This window comes from Nannobrachium achirus (genome assembly GCF_963921795.1).
Source record: "Nannobrachium achirus genome assembly, chromosome: 7".
NCBI classification, from domain to species: Eukaryota; Metazoa; Chordata; class Actinopteri; order Myctophiformes; family Myctophidae; genus Nannobrachium; species Nannobrachium achirus.
In genome coordinates, this window is record NC_137816.1 from 17,699,502 (window position 1) to 17,722,464 (window position 22,963).

The window sequence follows — 22,963 nt, forward strand, 5'->3', positions numbered from 1 at the left end:
GCACGTTATTTATGTGCCGACACGCTCTCCGCTCCAATTCTGCTCCCGTTGGGGCCGCACGCCACATGAAGGTGGTTCTCACACGTGTAAAAACCGAAGCATTTAGCCAAAATATGTAGAACCACAGAATTTCTTGACCAGACGACGTGATATTATAAGTGGTAACAGTCTGAACTGCAGGTTCTGCTGTCTGTTGGCAAAGTTGCTTCGCGGATTCGCGGTAAATGTAAAACTCCGCGAGGGTACAGATTTAACCACGTATGGATCCGGACCCAGAGTGATTATAACAAAACACACCCACATATAATTCCCAAGTATGATGAGCCGCTGAGCTAATTAATCAGCTCTTCTTTTGTGCATAGTCTTGTTGGCAGCTGTCGGAGGAGTGTGTGTGTGTGTGTGTGTGTGTGTGTGTGTGTGTGTGTGTGTGTGTGTGTGTGTGTGTGTGTGTGTGTGTGTGTGTGTGTGTGTGTGTGTGTGTGTGTGTGTGTGTGTGTGTGTGTGTGTGTGTGTGTGTGTGTGTGTGTGTGTGTGTGTGTGTGTGTGTGTGCGCCGTTTCTTGATACAATATATTTTCTCATTGGGACACAGTTTGAGAACCGCTGTCATAGAGCAGAGTTAAAGTAGGCTAATTTTCCTCACTACTGCGCCTATGTTTGACAACGGTGGCCGTGGGTACTTCTTGCTACGGAGTACGGATACATCTTGTACGTTGAGTCCGTCCAGTTGGGTGCTGTCCGTAAGCGTCCGTATACGGAGATAAATCATCCGGAGTGTTACGTACTGGGAGTCAAACCGGACCAAACGGAGTAAAGTTCTCTCACCCTCCGTTCAGTCCGTTGCTTATGTATTCCTGCGGTCCTTATGTACTACTATGCATGGTACTTTAGCCAGGCCTGTGTAAGTCATGGGTTGCAACCAGGGAAATTTTTGGGCAGAAGTGAAAGTGTTTTTGTATGCTTCTCATGTGATTCGACTGTATGTTTCTGCAACAAACATTTGAAGCATTTGTGCCGTACGCTTGGGTGAAATTTAAATCATATTTGGCTCTGTATTGTTTAAAGGCCCCTTAATGTGTGATTCAAATTTGGACGTTTTTGTAAATGGATTCCTCCCACAAACTTTGGAATGAACACAATGTGGAGTGGTAAAAGCAAAAAAAAAAAAAATGTTTTCCGACCTACGGCTCAAGAGTAAACGTAAAGCAGGCTGGTTTGGTTAGTGTCTCCCATGGCATGCATGCAAACTTTGATGCCGATTGATGTAGTAGTGTACGAGATCAGCAGCGCACAGACAGACGGATAAACACACACACACACACAAATAATATGGCGAAATCATATTCTCTGTCTTCTGGCCTATCTGCCTTTATTTTATTATACTTCTCTAATCCTTTAAAGGGTTTTTGTTCCCATGTTGTTATTGCCATGGCAAGCTGAATTCAGAACTGATTTAGAGTCTATTCTGTGATTTTAACACAATACTCTTTTCATTCTTTTGAACCTTTAATGCTTAACTGAGTGCACGTGCCTTGCTCAAAGGCACCATGGCAAATTGATGTTCAGAGAGGGCAGTTTGGCCAGATCTTCCAACCTTTCCTCCTTCCTCCTTTTTCTTTCTTTTGTTTTGTTTAAAAAATCAGCAGCTGCCAGTCACAGAACCAGCTAGGCAACATACTGTATAGCCCTAAATACCTAGATGTTTGAAATTATTTTTTTCTCATGACCCCAGTATGGTTTTCCAGTTATTAGTCATGCTTTTACCGTTTCAAGGAATAGACACCATATCCGTTGGTTGCATACCTACAAGTCCATAGTGGGTTATTCAGCATATTATGGTGACTTGGAAATGTTTACAACGTTATAATCAGGATCCGTTAAATGATTAACCCAATCTTTGATAAACACTAGGTGGGAAGGATCAGTATTTTAGGTTTGTGTCATATATACATACACTAACAGTACCAAGACCTACTATAACATGTCAGAAATTCACATATTAATAGTAGGGATGGTCCGATCAGGTTTTTTGGAACCGATCACCGAGCACCGATAACAAAAGTTTGATCACCCGATACCGATCAATCACCGATCCGATCAGGTTATTATTTATATATTATTTATATTTTCTAAATGTTAATGTTTTAACTTTAATTAATTATTTCACTCATGAATTCATTTATATATTTGCCTTATAGTTATTTACCAGCATTACTATGTATTTATTATCATAGCAGTAACTAATTATTTCTTCAGCACTGTGGAAATCAATACCCCAAAATGGCCATAAGTGGGCATACTGAACGGCTGGTTGATCGGATGCACCGATCGGATCAGATCGGTGAATTTAGCTTTTGATCTAAACCACCGATTATCGCCGATCACACTTTGATTGGCCCGATCCGATCCATTGCCGATTGATCGGTAACATCTCTAATTAATAGTGACCTTCCTACATTTTCTTATTTGCACATCAAGATATAAGTGGAAAATTATTATGAATTGGTATTAATTATTAATCATTCAATAAAGTGATCAGTCATTTTCATATGATCAGCCTAATGAATCAGATTGGTAGTCAGATAATAAATTATTATTATTTGCTGCAGTGAAAAAGACATATTGGTTTATCTGCAACTGTATAATTATATATTTTATTGCCCTGATTTGAAGTAAAGTGTCCTCTTGGGGCTTAGGGTTAGATAATCCATATCATTTTATTTTCATTGGTGAATTACCTTTTTTGCCCATGACAATCACATGGATCTGTTATTTTGAATTAGTGCTACTTCAGGCCAACATTAACAGTACATTAACAGTGTTGAGAAGTGGGGCCTGAGTAAGAGTGGGGTCTTGTAATAACTTAACCTGGGCCTATTCACTCACTCTAGTACTTTCACTAAGAATCATCTGCTGTCTCTGAAATTCAGTGAATGCATGCCTTGAAGAGAAAATAGAATTGTCTGTGTTATTCCGATTATCCCTGGTCCGATTATCTGTGGCATTTTAGTCAAGATTTGTGTATATGAACGATCAACAATGGTACTTGTTATGATTGTAACTCATGACTGTTGACCTATTCTATTGTAGACAGTAATTGTTAGTCGCTCTGTTTAAAAAGGTAAAGTAAATGGTCTGGAGTGCTCTCCTCTTGTTGAATGGAAGTGTCTTAGGGGTGGGCTGGCGCGGGTGGGCTGGCAGACAGCCAGCTAGTAGCATAACAGAGAGCAAGTCAGGACATGTAAGGAAAAGACGACATGGTGGAATATAAACACAATTCCCAACTTGGTGTCGCACAATATGATCCTCTCTTCATTCCTCCTCCCTTCTTCATTATGTTCTCCTTGCCTTCCTTCCTCATTTCCTTATTTCTGCTACACCTTATGTCTGTAGTCATGTGATCACGATGTATTAATTGTCAGAATCCATTCTGATTGATTACAAATTACAATTGGACACGCCTTTTGCTACTGCTCCTACTGCAGATTTTTTCCAACACTCACAAATCAGTGCTCATTTTCTCTGGGGTCCATGTGATCGAGATGAATTAATTCTGATTTTTCAGATCCCATTCCAATTGCTGCTAGACAAATTCCAATACCCCAACTAGCCTCCACTTGTGCATTAGTCCAGCCTCTGAGCGAGGAGGAGAGGATTATGCAAGTCTGGAGGAATCAAGCCAGCTGGACTGGATTGTTAGATGCTGTAGTTCTCATAGGCCTGCAGTATATGAGCTGTTAGACATGCATTCTCGCACAACAAATAGCATGATTGTATAAATAAAAACCAACCCATTATTTAATTTTTTGCTTCAATCAGTAGCTTAGATCACTGTTATTCAGAATTTTATATATAATAAATGCACTTCGGTATATCTGCACATGCATGCAGGAATGTTATTATGTTTACATTTTGGTAACATGTCCTTGGTTCGAACTCCCTTTGGTCCGACAACCTAACCATAACCCTAACCCTAACCTTAGTAAAACTAACCTGGTGAATGCTAACCTGGTGAGTAGCTAACCTGCTGACGCTGGTGAATGCTAACCTGGTGAATTTTAACCTGTTCAAACCATGGGGCAGTCCCCTCATTTTAGGATACGAGCACCCAGGACAACGTTTTGTCCGCTCTAACATCTCTTGAAGTCTGCGACATGGCTGGCAATGCTGTTTTATTTAGGAGCTTGGAGAGCCCACTTGGCTCCTCCATTCGGCTCTTCTTAAAAGAAAATTACCAAATGGAACTATTTCTGGGTTAAGCTAGACCCTAGCTGCTAGAGAGGACCGAGTGTGAGTGAGGGAGTGAGCAGAGATTTTGGGTATAGGAATTTGGCTTGACTGCCTTTCAAAGTTTGTGGCCCTGGGTAGACTAGGCAGTGCTGTGTTCTACCAGTCACACAGGTATACAGAGTATGCTGTGAAGACATTTTTTTGAAAAAGCGTATGCCCTCGTGAACCTTTCAAAGTAGCGTATCTGATAGGCATTATTTATGCACTGGCGTATGCCATGGCCACACGAATAGCTGCGGATCATAGATTATACTATGCCCTAAAAAAAAAATCAAACCTCGGTTCGAAGTGGAGCGGTGAATTTGAGCAGCTGTACCCTATGTGAGTGAGTGAGTGAGTGTAAACTGTGCCTGTGAGTGAGTGGTGAGTGTGCCTGGCCTGCACAAAACAGCGCCCCTCCTTTAACTAGTGTGTTGTGTGTGGCCACTCAAGGTATTGCCCAGGCTACGGACAGGGCCAGCCAGCCAGCCAGCCAGCCAGCCAGCCACATACCCACGGATATACCTGTTCATTGGGAGCGCTTTCACCGCTCCAAAAAGAGTCTAGAACACACACTGTGGATAGGCATTAGGAAACCCGGCCTGGCAGAGACCTGTGCTCCGAGGTGCGCTTTTCTAGTTATTTATTCTGCAAAACAAAGGGATTCTACCGCGGTCCTCAGCTTTTACGGCTAGTGCGGTGCGTCACAGGAGCGGGGACAGCAGTTGCAACGGAAAGAGACACTGGAGCAGCTCGGACAATAAAGCCTTTTAGTTAGGTGCAAATACAAAAATCAAACCTCGGTTCGAAGTGGAGCGGTGAATTTGAGCAGCTGTACCCTATGTGAGTGAGTGAGTGAGTGTAAACTGTGCCTGTGAGTGAGTGGTGAGTGTGCCTGGCCTGCACAAAACAGCGCCCCTCCTTTAACTAGTGTTTTGTGTGTGGCCACTCAAGGTATTGCCAGGCTACGGACACGGCCAGCCAGCCAGCCACCCAGCCACCCACCCACATACCCACGGACATACCTGTTCATTGGGAGCGCTTTCACCGCTCCAAAAAATAATGACTGACGTTTCGGTGCTACTGCATCTTCATCAGAGTGCATGACTTTTCTGTTACCGTGTGACTGAGTTATAAAATACTAGTAGGTAGGACCCAAGATCATAAAAAGATATTACTGGTCTGGTGATTGTGGGAAAGGGGTTAACATGTACTCTACACAGCATGTCACCTATCCACTATCTGGCTCATTAAACAGTGGTAGCTTTAATTTTTCATGTGGAGAACCAGTAACCCTGGCTGTGACCCACAGTCAGAAAAGCACCAGTCCTAGTCATTAAAGGGAGATCAAATGTGAAAGTAAATGTGTGTTTGTGTGTGTGCGCTTTTGAGTTGATGTCAGACTGAAGGAAATGATTAGCAGCATGCCTTCACTGCTAAAGTACATCGCCGTGCTGCCTCTGCATATATTATCAGCTCATTAGCTGTCCAACGTGCTGATCAGAGGAACGCTGTTTTTATGACAGTCAAGAATACAGTGGTCGTGATGTGTCTTACTGTAGGTCACAGCACGGTCAAAGCCAGAATTGAAAGTAAATATTTCCCTCTAGTACAATATAGGCCTACTAGTAAGACACCTCAGGGCATCAAGCGACTCGCCCTAAAGGTCTTCCTCCATAAATGGGCATTCCCATATGAAGTCCTGTTAGATATGGGCTTAATATTGATGACATCAGGGATCTCCATATATGGGCATGAAAGGGAATCTGTTAGAGGTTCCCATGTCATGTCATCACAGTGATGTCAAAGCGTGATGTCAGAGCGTCAAACCCATAGACCACGCCTGGCACTGTGGCTCACAGATATAAAGAGCTAGATGCCTCGTTCGCCTCTGCAGTTAAAAAAAAAAACTAAGGGAACGCTGTCAGTCAAAGTGACTACTGGCCAATCACAGCATGTCTTTTCCGGGACTTATCCAAGGACTACAATTCATTTCAACAGAGCCAGTTCCGATGTTGCGCGGCTCAGCTGTTCTTACAGGCTGCATACGTAAAGACCTGCCCCCACCTACCTCTGATTGGCCTTGCAACTTCCCTATGTGTGACGCACACGGAAGCGATGAAGATTCCCTTAGTTGTTCAATGCATACCACCCCCTAGCCGAAGGCGTCTACCTTTCTATGTCTATGCTGTGGCTCCCCTGACACATCACTGTGACATCACAGGTGACATCACATGTCACAGTGATGTGTCAGGGGAACCACAGTGTCAGGTGGTACCTGGACGGACGGACAGACGTATACGGACAAGCTGTGACGGTTCTGAGAGTAAACTGCGACCTATGTTCGCAATTAAGACTTGCTTTCATCATAGGAATATATTGGTACTGTATGGTATGGAAGATAGAATAGCGGTTGTCATATACACTGTGTTTTGTTTTAACTTTGGATTCGAATAATCTCTGTTAAGAAACTCTGAAAATCCAAATTATTTCTTGCAGATTGAACTAAAAGAAACTCACTCACTCACCCATGTTGTCTTGGCCAGGCTAACAGATTACGATTGTTTATTAATAGACTCCACAAGGCCTCCTTCTCTAGGCAAATGAATTGGTTAATTGATTAACTTTCATTATAGAACAAACAAGTTAATGCATAAGTTAATGAGTTTGAAATTAATTCATAAATTAATTAGGGTATCTGTTCATCTGTTTGTAAATGATCCATTTGTCTTTTGATGTCTGCACCATCAAAGCAAGTTCCTTTCATTTTCTTGTAATATATCTTTCTGATTTAGTCAATATTTTTTCTAATCCCAAAGGACCCACAGTGGGTTTTTAAAGGGACAGCCTACACAATTCTCAGAAATTAATGATGCAATGAATATTCATCTGGTTGACGAAGCTGCAATAATAACATTTATATCATAGAACAAAATCTCTCCAATATCCACCTGTGGAAGAAATACATCAATAAGATTAACCATGGATCTCACAGAGATGAATATAAAACAGAGACGTGAGGTGGCCTCGCATACTAGGATAATCAAGTTTCCATGAGTGCTACCTTCTGGCCAAAATGTCAAATTTGCACAAAACATATTTTATAATCTATTGGGCAGATTGCAAAATGAACACTACTGATTTTGGTGACTGACTACCAAGACCTTTCCTCTAGCAATGTTGTCGGTTCTAAGAAGCTTTTTGGGGGGCTAACAGGGCTTTTAGAATACACACAGTTTGATTTTTCTTCACATGGCCCCTAGTCTCCCATAGCCAAGCAATCAAATATCTCTGTTATGTCTACTGATTCATCTGGTGAGATCTAAATTCAATGCTAAAACTGACTAATATCACTGCGTAGATATTAGTCTGGAATCTCTGTGTGGAACCTGCATTTCCAAGGGGTGAATACAAAAAAGAAAAAAGAAAACTCTTGTGATAGACCCACCCCATATTTGCACACTGGGCCCTGATTGGTGCCCCACCACTTCGGGGGTAGTGAAATCCAATTACAACCGAGTAGGGCCAGACCAAATCTGCTATTTATTCTTTGACATTGGCAGATTCTTCTGGTTTCCAGGAAAAACTGTGGGTGGAAACAAGTCTGAGAAAAAAAAGCAATAACCGCATTGCAGAACCAATATTTGGTAATACGTTGCTATGATTTCTTTTCAAAGCCGTAGGTTTGTTGGTGGCAGTGTTTGCCTCTGTTCTGACCCAGCCATTGAATTTACATAAATGTCCCCAGATGTTTCAGTAGGCAGACTGATCTCTGGTCGTCAGGCTGCATAGCCCCCATCTCTGTGTTTATCACTGATCCAGATTCATGCCTTTATAACGTATCATTGTTTTCCACTTGTCACATCTTTCTGAATATTCCAGTTTTCCATTTTATATAGAGATTCATTCATATATCTGAATGCATTTGAACCATTTGACCTTTGCATCTTTCAATTTCCTCATTGCAGCTGATAGGTTCGTTCATCCTGGCTATAGGGATCTATGCTGAGGTGGAGAGGCAGCGCTATAAGACACTACAGGGAGTGTTTCTGGCCCCAGCTATTATCTTGATCCTGCTGGGAGTCGTCATGTTCATCGTTTCCTTCATAGGAGTTCTGGCTGCACTCAGGGATAATCTTACTCTATTGAAAGTGGTGAGTTTCTCTTCTGTTTGGTTCCGTTCTATCCCGCAATACCTAGCTTAGGGGTGGGCGACTTTGACGATGGAGAGGGCCAGGGGTGAGATGCCGTGGGCTCGGTTGGGCTCGGCGAGCCCAGACTTATTTAGCTGCACGCACTCACACTTTACATGCACGCACATGAATCATGACGTCACGAATTTAGAGGGGCACCATTTCTAAAATCCATATCACACCACTGGAGAGGGCCACTATATTTCCACATTCCATATACTGCAGTGCTGGGCAGAAAGCTCTTATCTCCTTATACGGTATAAATGAATGCCCTACTTTGTCGTTCTGTGTTACACAAAAGTAAAAATGGCAAAATAGCAAATAATAGCAGATCTACAAGCTCAAAATGCGTTGCAGCGCGGCGCGTTTTCATCTTTTAGATTGGCTATTTTTGCTATTTTTTAATTGGAATCCTGAAAAGTAACATTCTTTATTTATTTCAAATGCATTTATACTTTAATGACTGTATGAACTTGAATACAAAATCGTTGGAATTGAAAAATTAAATAAATGCGTAAAATTAGTCATTAAACTGCTAATACAGACTGAAGGAATTAAAGCGGGTCATGTTTGCATGTTTGGAATTGTAACAGCTGAAATCAATATTATACCAGCATTCCGATATTAACCTGCGAGCTGCATTAAGTGAAGGTGGGGGCCGCATGTGGCCCCCGGGCCGCCAGTTGCCCATGTATGACCTGTCCTAGCTGAATTCCAAGCCATTCAAATGTTTTAATATTTTACCAATCCTAGTCCCTCCATCTGTATTTCACATATCTCGATAATTGTCTGACCGATCAGCTTTAAAGGGATATTCCACTTTCAACAGGGAGCAGTGGAAGGGCCTCTCTCCACATACACACCCATTGTAACTTCAAACTCCATTTTAACCATTATAGATTCATTAAAAACACCCATTATTTTTTCTGGTGACTCATACAACCTTCCTAATATGTGAGCAGGTTGTGTTTTTTCGATAACCTTTTTCATTTATTTTTAATAATTATTTGGGAAAATGGAAAAAATGAAATACAAAAAAAATAATTATTAAAAATAAATGGCCTGGTAACATTTACATCAAATATCTAAATATTCAATCAAGCTAATTAAAAACTGTTCAGGGTATTCATAAAAGCCTGATTAGATGATAAAATTACCAAAAGTTTTTTTGAAAGTGAAATATCCCTAAATATAACATATCTCTAGCCCATCTCCAAGCTCATAACACAGCTATTGTTCAAGTCAATCAATATACTGCATTTGAAATGCTTGCCAATACAGAATATTGTACATACTATACAGTAGTAGGCCTTCTGTTTCTGCCTTTTAAGGCATTTTGGAGTATATCATTCCAGAATATGATTGGTTCAGTCTTCTGCATTCCATGATTATTAAACCCTCTTGTTTTCTCATGTTCCATACTGTAGTTCATGTTCATTAAACCCTCCTAATTTCTTTTCTCATGGTCCATAGTGTGGTTCATGTTCATTAAACCCTCCTAATTTCTTTTCTCATGGTCCATAGTGTGGTTCATGTTCATTAAACCCTCCTAATTTCTTTTCTCATGGTCCATACTTTAGTTCATGTTCACACTGACAGTGTGTCTGGTTCTGGAGATGCTGGGAGGAGTGCTTGGATTGGTGTTCCGCAACCAGGTAGGTTGTCTTAGCTGCCAATCAAACATCTATTATGTGTAGACCATCCCAACCAGAGGTGCCAGGCTGTTAATCTTCCAACACAGTTTACATTATATCCTTACAACTTTTCATTCAACGGTTCTTCCAACCAACTAGACTGAATTGCAGTGTTTGACTTAATGTGTGGGATTCATAACAAGCTTTTGTTTCTGCTGTCTTTGTAGAAGTAATGCCATGTCAAAAGTTAATGACGAGCTTCAGAATACATTTACATATTTCCAATATGATTTCAAGTATGGTAATTTGGAGGACTTTTTGAATAATTAAGTGAGCATGATCTGAATCCAATCTGGTGTTCGGAAATGATGCTTAGACCCCATCCTTATCACTTGCATTTGTTTTGCACGAAAAACATTCTGTGGGCTAAAAATGGCCCCTAAAAACGGTGAAAAGTGATGATTCATCACTAAACCATCGTTTTGTGGGTCCATTTTTAGCCCAAGGAATGTTTTTGGTGCAAAACAAATGCTTGCAATGGATTCAGCATCATGAAAAAACCCTAGTTTGACCCATCACATGCTACTTAAAGCATATTTATTTTCTATATTTTTTTCCTGTATAGTAAATGAATGGGTCACAAACACAAATCATTTTTTTTATGAGGTTTCCCCCGGGAGTTGAATTTCAACCTTTTAGTACATATTATTACACACCTTTAAAACACATTGGTGAAGAAATTTTCATCCCCTTACTATTACCATACCTTTTAAAGAAACATAATAAAAATAAACTTTTGAAAAAAATAATAATAAATAGATATAAGTTGTGCTTTGTAGGAACCTCTGAAGGTGGCATTCCAAAGCTAGGGCCTTCCATATTAATATTGCCATTATTATTTTTTGATTAAGGCACGTTGATGTCATCATTATATGAACCATGAATAATCACATCAATTATTTCACATGAGTTGGGACAGTAAGGAGTCATTTGAGTAATTATTGTCATGAATAGTTATGACATTTTTGCTGATTGACGCAGTAACATGCATTATACATTTTCAATTTTTCATACATGAATTCACTTTCTTATCAAATGGATACTTTCCAACAGATTTTCCATTTAGGCAAAGCACAGAGAGAGTATAATGTATTTAGAGATAATATATTCAAAGAGCAGGATGGATTTACATTTGTATGATATATCTACCGTCGAGCTATCTGCTTCCCTTTGTTCATCTATTTCGCTCTCTTTTCCTTTCGGTTTCTGTCTCTCTCTCACCAGTCACCATGTCTGTCTTTTATGTTTCATTCTTTTGTTTGTCTATTTACCTGTGTTGTCATGTCTTTATCTCACCCTGTCCCGCTATCTGTCTTTCATTCTCCTTTGTTTTGCCATGTATTTTAATTTGTCTACTTGACTGCGTACTATATGTCCTTGTCCCTCTCCCTGTATCTCACTCCAATAAAAGCCAATCATCCTGCTAAGGCGTTAGTCAGAATGGTTTGCAGTTTGTTGTGTTTACAAAGATATGACTCCTTACACAAGGGTCTATTTAGAATCCATGAATACTAACAAGGACGGGAGAAATTATAAGATCGTTGGAAAGAAGTAAAGTATCTGAAAGAAAGGCCACTTGGTGCCACTTTTGTGGCAACAACAAAGTGATGTGGTCACAACCTGTTTTGGCAATAAATTGTATTTGAGGGCCTCTAGTTAATTGAATCCAAAAGGCCATATATTGTTCCTCTTTACACAGACATGTTGCCTCAAGTTAAAAGCTATGGTATGATGGGGTGCGCTGGACATGGTGTTGACCACATAATCAACAGCTCCGTTTCTATTCCAGTCTGTGTTGCATATCCTTCCTCCTCCTTGTCCTCAGTTTCCTCTCTCTCTACTCTTCTGTCTAAATTAAGCTCAAAATATGACGCTATGAAGTGTGGAGGAATTGAATAATAGACTAGTTTATTTTCCAAATGTACTTGAACGTTACGTTGTGCAAATATTTATTCTCCAAATCAGACTGATATAAAGTAGCCCTCATGTGACCGCACTGCACCAGAGAGCCCGACCGATACCATTTTTTCCGACCGATACCGATATCCGATGTTGGAGAGTGCTAGAGCACCGATACCGATACGATACCGATGTTTTGTAAAAAAAAAAAAATATTCATTTAAGATCATTTAATTGACAGCTCGCCCCTCGGATAAATGGTCAGATTATTGCTTTTTTTGTGCTTTTCATGTCAAACTTTAAGTTTGGTCGCAGTTATCAATTTCTATTGCTTGTTGGATAATAATACTCTTTTAATTTGGGGGTTCTGCTGTGTTTTGTCTCGTTTATGAATTAATATGTGTCTTTTAGATTTCACGAATGGGATGAATGAATTAATTAACAAAGGGATTAAAATGACCCCGGCCAGACGCCAGGCCAAACGCCCGGCTCCACAACCGCCACCGGCCAAATGCCCGGCTCCACAACCACCATCTTTGAAAACGGACGAAACTGACCCTGCCATGCCCCAGAAATCTGTGGCCTGGGTTCTTTCACCCCCACCCATCCCTCCACGACCTAAACGAAAGAAGAACCTGGCCTCCCAACGAGCTGGGACAATACTGGGCCAAAACATGGCCTCCCAGCTGAACATGGCTCCACGACCTCAACGAGCTGGGACAATACTGGGCCAATACATGGCCTCCCAGCTGAACAATACATTGGGTCCGATATTATACCCAGCAACAACCGTATCTGGACCCGATGCTCCTCTAGGCGCTTTTACTAAGCAGGCTCACAATATTTCTACTGTAATTTCAAATAGAGTGTCCAGGACAAGCAGTGGCTCTGCTAATCTAGCAAATTTAACTTACATACCCTGTAGGGACTATAGTACAGTAGAATGTCAAAAAATAAATCTGGCCCTCTTTAACATCAGGTCACTTTTAAACAAGCCCTCCTCTGTAAATGATCTAATCTGTGAAGAGAAGCTAGATATAATCTTTTTAACAGAGACTTGGCTGGGCACAGATGGAGCTGTTGCACTTGGCGTCGCCTGCCCACCAAACTATCATTTTATTCAATCAGTGCGCGAAGGAAAAAGAGGTGGAGGTTTGGCGTACATTTTCTCTGACATCTTTAAATTCAAGAACCTGTCTTTTGGAAGTTTTTCATCCTTTGAATACCAAGCTAACTTATTTGAGAGTAAATCCTCTGTTCTAATGATTACCATATATCGCCCACCAAAATGTAGCAAAGCCTTATTTCTTACAGAAATATCAGAACTTTTATCTATCTGTTCCACTGACTATGAGAGAACCTTGATTGCTGGCGATGCAAATTTACATGTGGATATTGTTACAGATGTTACTGCTATGAGTTTCTTACAGTTATTACATTCCCTTGATTTTGTTCAGCATGTTACCGGGCCAACCCACAATCAGGGCCACACCCTAGACCTGGTGATCTCTAAAGGGCTAAGTATTTCTATGGACAGGATCATCGCTAAGCCTGACTTATCGGACCACTATTTACTGTGTTTTAATATGACTGTCTCTGATCTAGAAAAATACAATAGAGAATATACTATAAAAAAGAGATTTTTCAGGGCATCGGCAGCAGAAGAGTTTGCTCGCCATCTTGCATGTGCACCCCCCCTTCCTGATATTCCCTCAGTAAATGATATGGTTCAACATTTTAATCTTAAATTAGAGTCAGTTCTGGATATAGTGGCTCCTATGAAAACTAAAAAGAAACATAAAGTAAAAGAAACACCCTGGATAAACGATCATATACGCTCACTCAAGAAACAATGCCGCAAAGCAGAGCGAGCTTGGAGAAAAAATAAACTAACTATCCATCAACAGATTTTTAAGTCATTAACAGCCACGTACAATAAAACCATGCGTCTGGCTAGGCAGGCCTATTTTTCCGGAATTATTAATGAGAACAAGAACAATGCTAGGGTCTTATTCTCCACTATTGAACGCCTCTTAAACCCCCCCCAGTCCTACAAGCAGTCACTCCTTGCCTCTAAAGCAAAGTGTAATGAGTTTGCATCCTTCTTTGACAACAAAATTGTGAACATTCGAGCTGGTATTATGAATAATACTGTCACAAATGCAAATGCGGTTAATGGTGCCATGTGTAAAAGTGTAGATAAATCTAGGGGCAGCCTAGTATCATTTTGTGAAATTGATGAAGAGGAACTTCGTAAAACCATATCGCAAATGACATCGTCTTCTTGCTCGCTGGATGCAATACCCACGCCATTTCTCAAAGAGGTTGTAGACTGTGTGATTGGAGATATCCTAAAAATAGTAAATAACTCTATACAATCAGGTGTCTTTCCAGAAACACTGAAAACGGCCGTAGTTAAGCCCTTACTCAAGAAACACAACCTCGACCCGTCCATGCTGTGTAATTATAGACCCATTTCCAATTTGCCTTTTCTGGGCAAGGTCCTAGAAAAAATTATCTTTCATCAATTGGATGTATTTCTGCAGAACAATAAGGTGCACAACAAATTCCAATCCGGCTTCAGGAAAGGACACAGCACAGAAACTGCACTTTTAAAAGTAATTAATGATCTTAGGGTGTCTGCTGATAACAAAAATGTATCCGTTCTCCTACTGCTGGATCAAACGGCGGCTTTTGACACAATTGACCATACAATTCTAATACAACGTCTTGAACACTGGGTAGGGCTGTCAGGCACAGCTTTGTCCTGGTTTTACTCCTACCTAACAGGCAGAAGCTACTTTGTTAATCTAGCTGACTTTGAGTCAAACAAACACAACATCTGCTCTGGTATTCCACAGGGCTCAATTCTTGGTCCTTTATTATTCTCCCTCTATATACTGCCGCTGGGAGAACTTATTTCCGCTCACGGTGTGAATTTCCATTTCTATGCTGATGACACCCAGCTGTACCTTTCGGTAGCTCCGGACGACCCCTGTGCTCTAGACCCATTGCTGACGTGTGTGTCTAGCATAAAATGCTGGATGAGTGAGAACTTTCTCAAACTAAATGAGGACAAGACAGAAGTTCTCATAATTGGTTCTACTGCGCAGAGAGAATCAATAATAAGTAGACTTGGTAACCTGTCTAAAGAAAGTAACACTTCTGTAAAGAACCTGGGAGTGATCATTGACGCTGAATTGAATTTTAATACACACATTAATCATGTCACCAAGATTGCCTTCTTTCACCTTAGAAATATTGCGCGAATTAGAGCCTATCTAACATTGGACGATGCAAAAACGCTGATCCACGCTTTTGTTTTCTCTCGGCTTGATTACTGCAACGCACTTCTCTCTGGTCTGCCAAAGAAAACAACTGACAGTTTGCAACTTGTTCAAAATGCGGCAGCCAGAGTTTTAACTAAAGCTAAGATGAGAGAACATATTACTCCAGTCTTAGCGTCGCTACACTGGCTCCCGGTTGTTTTTAGGATTGATTTTAAAATTATTTTACTTGTTTATAAAGCTCTAAATGGTCTGGCACCTTCGTACCTCTATGACTGCCTGCATAGATACGTTCCAAACCGCCCACTCAGGTCTTCTAGTGCTGACCTACTCGATGTGCCTAAAATGAAATATAAAAAATATGGTGAAGCAGCTTTCTGCTTCTACGGACCGACAGTTTGGAATAAACTCCCACTACACCTAAGACAGGCAGCCTCTGTGGATAGCTTTAAAGCACAGCTCAAGACCTATTTCTTTACTCTTGCTTTTAGCTGAATTATTTTTTTATCTCTTTGATGCTATTGACGTCCACACTGTTCTGAAATTGTTCTTCAATGTTTTATGTTTTTATTGTTCTGCTTTATTGTATTCATGTGTATTTTATTTTTTCTGTTAAGTAACTGTGCTTCATTTTCTGCTCTGTAAAGCACTTTGAGCTGCATTTCATGTCATGAAAGGTGCTATACAAATAAAGCTTTATTATTATTATTATTTTATCCAAACGTAAATGCATTGCCAAGCAATTAAACAACACAAGTTCTATAGTCTATAGTCAGACATCTATATTTCTCTGTGGATTTTCACATAGGCCTACACACCTTCCTCCACCGCAACATGAAAAATCAGAGTTAGACAGTGCATGTGGTGAGTGAACGACACACGAGAGGCAGCAGCTCCAGTAGTGTTGGCTTGCATCTTGGACTATTATACTGCACTCTGCTGGATAATTCTGGTATTGCCCACACATAGGCCTATATAACTCAGGGTTTCATGCTCTATCCGCAGACACGTTACAGACAATTAACTCAGTTACTGCCAATTAAATATGCCTTCTTTGGGTTCTCCCTGCCATAAATCTCCATAGACTTCCATGTAATTTATAGTGCACAGATCATGCACGCCCATGCACAGAGCATGCACCATGTTTGTGCAGGCTGTTCACAGCTTTCAAACAAAAAATCAGATTGGAAATCCGTTCAGGCATTCTTGAGAAAATAGCCATTATGTTTTACGTTTCATGTTATGTAAGCAAAGATGGCTGCCCTGTATGAAAGATGGGGTTGTATGGGGGGTGGAACATGCAAAGTCGCGATTGAAATCATGTTTACTAGATTTAATGGGGTCAAAAAAATAAATAAAAAAATATCGGTATCGGTGGAATAATTCACCGATACCGATACCGATACCGATACCTCCAAAACGACCGATATATCGAATTGACCGATATATCGGTCGGGCTCTATGGACAGATGTGAGCTTTTTTATATTCCAGTTCAGTGGTCACCTTGAATGATGAGGCAAGGGAGTTGACAAATATTTGCTGACAAATGGCAGCAGTATGCTATTTCATCACTCCTATGCTGTTGCCTGGCTGGGAGCCTCGATTGCAAAATGAACGTGTTGTGGAAACTAAATAAACTTTTTGAATGAATAAATTAATTTAACCGCTGGGGGAACACGAACCTTTGATGCAGTTGACAAGCTGCTTTTCCCACTGCTCGTCTTATCCACCCGTGTCATCTCCAAATCTGTCTGAGATGATGGAGCTGTTTAATAAGATCTATTAAATAATTAACTCTTTGTCCTTATCTAACAAAAATGTCTCTTTCTGTCTTTCACAGACGGTGGATTTGTTGAATAAGCAAATCCGTAAAGGCATGGTGAACTACTACGATGATTTGGACTTCAAAAACATCATGGACTTTGTGCAGAGAAAGGTAGAGCGACACTATTCCCATTAGTCCCTTGTATTTGTTTTTGATTACTTTGTTGAGAGCAAACAGAAAAAAGGAATGGCAAAATCCTCAGTGTTATCCATTTGTACCTCTGAGGTTGTAAAAATGTAATCAAATGGACCCTTACATTTGTTTTTAATTGACAAGAAAACATATTAAACATACAAACATTATGTTGCACATACTGTACAGTAGTAGTCAAAATTAGTTTATTTCCATTACGGCCGGTCCTATTGATGTATGTGTGTGACCTGGGGGGTGTAGCAGAAGGGAATAAATACAATTAACTCATTGAGTGCCAGCGCCCTCTAGGGGCCAAAGAATGCCAGCGCATCTCTCATAGGCGAGCGCTTTAGCTTCCAGGACCTAACCTTCCAGGACCTCACGTGCTCACGTTCATGCACGGCATGGAAATGTCCCGGATGAAGATGCTAACAGAATAGCTATTCCCATTTTGTCATCTAAAAGATCATTTTTGGGCGATTTCGCCGTAAATAAACCTCGCGCCGCTTTCCTAAAACACAATCAAGAGATATAAGCCTTTAAAGATGCGGTCTTTCATTGGATTAGGCGGAGATTGGCGATTGCGTTCGCAAATTACGGCCGGCCGGGACGTTGCTAGCTTTCGGCTAGTAGCTAGAAAAATCAGGCCAGGCTTCAGAAGGCCTCTTATCATTTTATTCCATTTCATTAAATATCCCGGACTAGTTCGGGATAGGCACCCTGGAATACGTCGCGCCGCCTACAATGAACATTGGGTGAACATTGGGGGGGGTCTAAACTTTATTTTAAACCATTTTCAATGGAATAAATCGTCGGAGCATCTAGCGTAGCTCGTTGGCTAGCGCTGGGCGAGCCGGGACCACCCACGTTGCTCCAAGCAGCTCGGGGTAAGTAAAATAGCAAATAAAAAATTGTTTGTGATCCCGAATATCCCGAACTAGTTCGGGAGAGGCACTGTATGAGTTAAAAAAAAACAATATAAAGAACATTTTCTTATAAACAAAATACTTTTCAAATCAGGACCAGCTGGTATTGAGCAACCCCTAGGGTAGACTTAAAGCCATCCGTAGTGTTAATTGACTTGACCTTTTAAACCTGCATGGTACTATGAAGTCAGTGGAACTACCTCTCTAGTGGTGGCGAAAGTACTCACATATTTTACTTAAGTAAAAGTATCAAGACTTCAATATAGAAATACTCTGTTACAAGTAGAAGTCCTGTTTTTCAAAGTATAAGCATCAAAATATACTTAAAGTATCAAAAGTAAAAGTACTCAATGTGAAAAATGTATTATTAATAGCCAATCTACAAGCTCACAATGCGTTGCATCACAACGCTTTGTGAGCTTGTAGATCTGCTATTTACAAACGGCCATAATGTACAGTATGTAGAGATAGAGATGAAGTGTTTTGTAAAAAAAGAAAAAAATCTAAATCTATAAAGTAACTAAAGTTTTCAAATAATTGTAGTGGAGTAAAAAGTACAATATTTGCCACTGAGATGTAGTGGAGTAGAATTACCATTGAAAATGGAAAAGTACCTCAAGATTGTACTTAAAGGGGAAGACCACCCATGTTCAATATTGAAATATTTCATTAATATACCTTAGAGGAGTTGTGTGGAAATAGAAAAAAAGTTCCCCCACTTCTGTGTTGCCTATAACTGGAGGATTGATTTGGGGGTTTGTATTGTAAAGTACAATGTGTGATGTCATCAAGTTGTACTTTACTATACAAACCCCAAAATCAATCCTCCAGTTCACACAGAAGGGGGGGAACTTTTTTTCTATTTCCACACAACTCCTCTAAGGTATATTAATGACACAGTTCAATATTGAAAATGGGTGGTCTTCCCCTTTAGGTGGTCTTCCCTTTAAGTACAGTACTTTAGCAAATGTAGTTGGTTACTTAACGCCACTGGTTTTCACTATTGATGGAGCCAAATTGGCCTTTTGGTTTATTTTGTTTTGATTTCATTTGAATGTGTGGTGCACACAAGGTTATTTGAGAAATTAAGAAAAAGTGACAAGAGAAAAGGTCCAATGCATTTGTTCATGACATTTGCAACCTGTTCGTGGGTCTCGGGTGTGTTCTATCTATTAAGGGTTTGATTTGAAATGAACATTTGAGAAATGAGGAAAAAGGTGACACTAGCCCCGTTTACATGCACGCATCTAATCGTATTAAAAACAAGATTTTAGATAAACCCGATCTAATTCTGCATGTATACACCTAAATAAACCCGATCAAAACCAACACGATTTAAATTCTGATCGGATGCAGAGGGGTGGTCTAGACTTTTTTACGACCCGATCAAAATGAAAATCCTTCCATGTAAACACCTAACCCGATTAGAATGTGACATGTTCTTTCAGCGCAGGCTTCCTGGCCATTTATTGTGGCACTTTTTGTGATGTTTCACCACATCTATTTAGTTTATAAACGCATTTTTTAATCAATCTATAAATGTGCAGACTATCTGTGTAGCCTGCCTACGTTAGTGTGCGTGTTTGCGTGCGCTCACGCGAGTCCCAACTAAGACTCCTGTCTCAATTGAGAAGAACCGTAGGCTAGAGATCTTCACATGTCCAAAAAATGGTCCCGAAAACTAAATGGACCGTCAAATTTTGACCGATTCCGACCTGTTATGAAAAACAATAATCAAATTACAAAACCAAACCTGAGTGGCCCCGTAACGGTCTCGTCCGATTCCGTCCCGTTCCGACGTTCATTCTTTTTTTACAGACCGAAACCCGTGACATGTTGTCCCGAAATCCTTTTATTTCCAAGGTTCCGAGAGACCCGACCATTTAATCATTATTAAAATCCTCTTTTATGTAACTCAGTGCAGCCGTGCAGCGTGCGCTGTTAACTGATTGACAGGCAGAAGAAGGCTGCCAACTGTGCCAAGGAATCTATAATATTAAGATCGAAACAAAAGTCAGGGATAAAGGAATACTTATAGGCTACTTTCTAACTACAGGGGCAAGTCATTTTCGGTTTGTTTGACATGTTTAACTTGTACGCGGTCGCGGGTGCCTTCTCATCAAAAAATAGCCTATCTACAAGCTCACAACGCGTCTCAAATCCTGGCAGCAGGCTACGCATCACGTTAAACTGATCCTAGACCAGCATTATCATCTCACTTACACAGCCATTCATTCATCTCGCGGCCTCACGGCTAACATACCTGATCCTAGGTCAGCCTAAACACAGCACACACGAAACAGAACTCCAGTAGTTCGGTGAGAGAAAGAGAAAGATATTCTAGCGCGACTGGACGCTACGTCCTCGTTCATCTATCCTCCTGTGCGTCTTTGCCCAGGTCAGATTGATCTGGCCACTAACTAATTGTCTTCTTGCGATCATAAATATCCTAAGAAACCACCAGCAAAACATCCTATATTCTTCATCAGATAAATAATATTTAAAGGGGCCTGGGGTAAGTGGATATAGCTAAGAGAGTCAATTTTAAAAGTATTACAGACTTTTTGTTTATTATCGTGAATGCACTTGTCCATGAAGCCATATGTTCTATGGGCCGTCGCCCGTCGGGAGCAAATATGGATTGTGACGTGATGATGATGATGATGATGATGATGATTATAATGATAATATAGGCCTAATACATACAGAACAACGCACATCCCCAATAATCTAATTAAAAGAGCATTGCAGCTTATTTTTTCACTTTGGTGGGGCTGTGTATTTGCTTAGGCTCCATTATTATTACTATTATTATTAATGGATACAGGGAAATGCGATCTATTTAATCATTTGCGTCACAACACGATTTAAAAGTGGGCACATGTAAACACCAGATCGGATTGATCTCACCCCATGTATACACTTGATCCAATACCTTCAATCGGGTTTATTTAGATCAGATTGGAATGAGGCTGTCATGTATACACAGCTAAAGAGAAGGAAAAAGAAATCCAATGCATTTGAGAAATGAATCAGGAGATGAGAACAGGTGCGCTTCCTCTGATTGCTGCCAATGATTTGGGCAGTGGGTGCTTAGCTCTGGGTACAACTGAATTCAAGGATCCACATGAGTGGAAAAAGCAGCACACCAAAGTGAAAATACAAGACAGGCTCAGATATTAAGTTCCATTTATTCTGAACGCGTTGCATTTGAGAAATGATTGCAACCCATTCATGGGTCTTCAGTGTGTGTTCCATTACGGTTTTGATTTTCAAGTGAATAACTGTTGGTTTTTGTGATGACACTGATTTAACTGAAGGTACTGGTTTATTTTTTGATCTGCTGGTATTGTATTTTTGATGATGCTGGTTTCAGATATAGGTGTTCTGAGTCAAACTGAGTCAAGCGTATTGGAGCAGCCCTCAGTGGCTGAAACGCCGTCAAATGGTGACGCAATGCATCCAATGGTTGAACTTGAACCTTCACTGACTGAAAAGCAGTCACAGTCCACAGCGGCTGAGAAGCAGTCCAATGTGGACACAGGTTTATTCACCGACAATGAAATGGAACTCTGGTGGTCAAAAAACACAGTCAATTTAACACCACAGGCCTTAATGGAAAAATTGGACACACTACCAAAGGAAAGAAAATCAAAGTTGAACAGGGCATCTAATTTGCAAAAAACTATTGTGGAATTGATGCAAAATGGAGGATGCCAACAGGAGTTGCAATGTGTTTTTATGAAATACCTCAACTTGATCAGGGAAGCCACAGGGGCACACAATTCCCTTTTGCCAATACTACCTCCTGAGGAACAAGGAGAAAGTGACACATGCTTCCAAGCTAAAATGATCCATGTCAATGAATTTATTGCTGATGTCAATGCTTGGACAAAAAACATAAAACGTGGAAGATGAGAACGAGAACAAGGCTCTGGAAGCTGAGGAAGAACTTTTTCCAAAAATAAAGGAAATGTTGCAAATGAACAATGAAAAGTTGGAACTGAACACACAGCTGACAAGGTTAAAGGAACCCTCCGTCAAATGTAATATTCCATTTAAAGGCTACCAACCATCCGCAGAGCAACATACACAACCAGGCAGTAGAACTACAAACAGCAATAAATCACAAATCCTCACACCCAGATTCAGAGACAGTTCTGCAACCGTTACTGCCATCAAATCCCCTACATTGGAAGACCAGCAAAGAAGTGCAACCACATCCACTCACACAACACTGTTTGCTGCTCTCAGACCCCCACTGGACAAGTGTTCTCAATTGGAGAGGACACCCAGGGACAAGATTGAGGAGAAGATACACAAGGACAATATTGATTTTATAGGAGAATAAAAATCACACCCGTGTGAAGTGGAGCTGTGTGTGTGTGTGTGTGTGTGTGTGTGTGTGTGTGTGTGTGTGTGTGTGTGTGTGTGTGTGTGTGTGTGTGTGTGTGTGTGTGTGTGTGTGTGTGTGTGTGTGTGTGTGTGTGTGTGTGTGTGTGTGTGTGTGTGTGTGTGTGTGTGTGTGTGTGTGTGGATCATGTGTACCGATTTTTGTGACATTTGAAGAAAATATGTAGGAAAAGGAGCAAAAAGTGTGTTTTGGAGAAAATTCAAGATGGCAGAAAATCTATCATGGCGCAAATGGGCGTGGCCTATATGGGGAGATGCGTCATGACCCAAGGCCAAAACGTAAAGTGGGGTGTTATGGCGCCACCATGCGGCCAAATGACACAAT

At 40.6% G+C, this 22,963-nt stretch overlaps 1 protein-coding gene across 1 annotated transcript in view; it reads left to right on the forward strand.

The window, feature by feature from the left end:
• tspan15 (tetraspanin 15) overlaps positions 1 to 22,963 on the forward strand; it is a 73,866-nt gene that overhangs the window by 2,428 nt on the left and 48,475 nt on the right. The window contains exons 2-4 of the mRNA XM_080730625.1: positions 8,237 to 8,422; positions 10,042 to 10,116; positions 17,183 to 17,278. Coding sequence (XP_080586751.1) covers positions 8,237 to 8,422; positions 10,042 to 10,116; positions 17,183 to 17,278 — 357 coding nt within the window. The remainder of the gene's footprint in view (positions 1 to 8,236; positions 8,423 to 10,041; positions 10,117 to 17,182; positions 17,279 to 22,963) is intronic.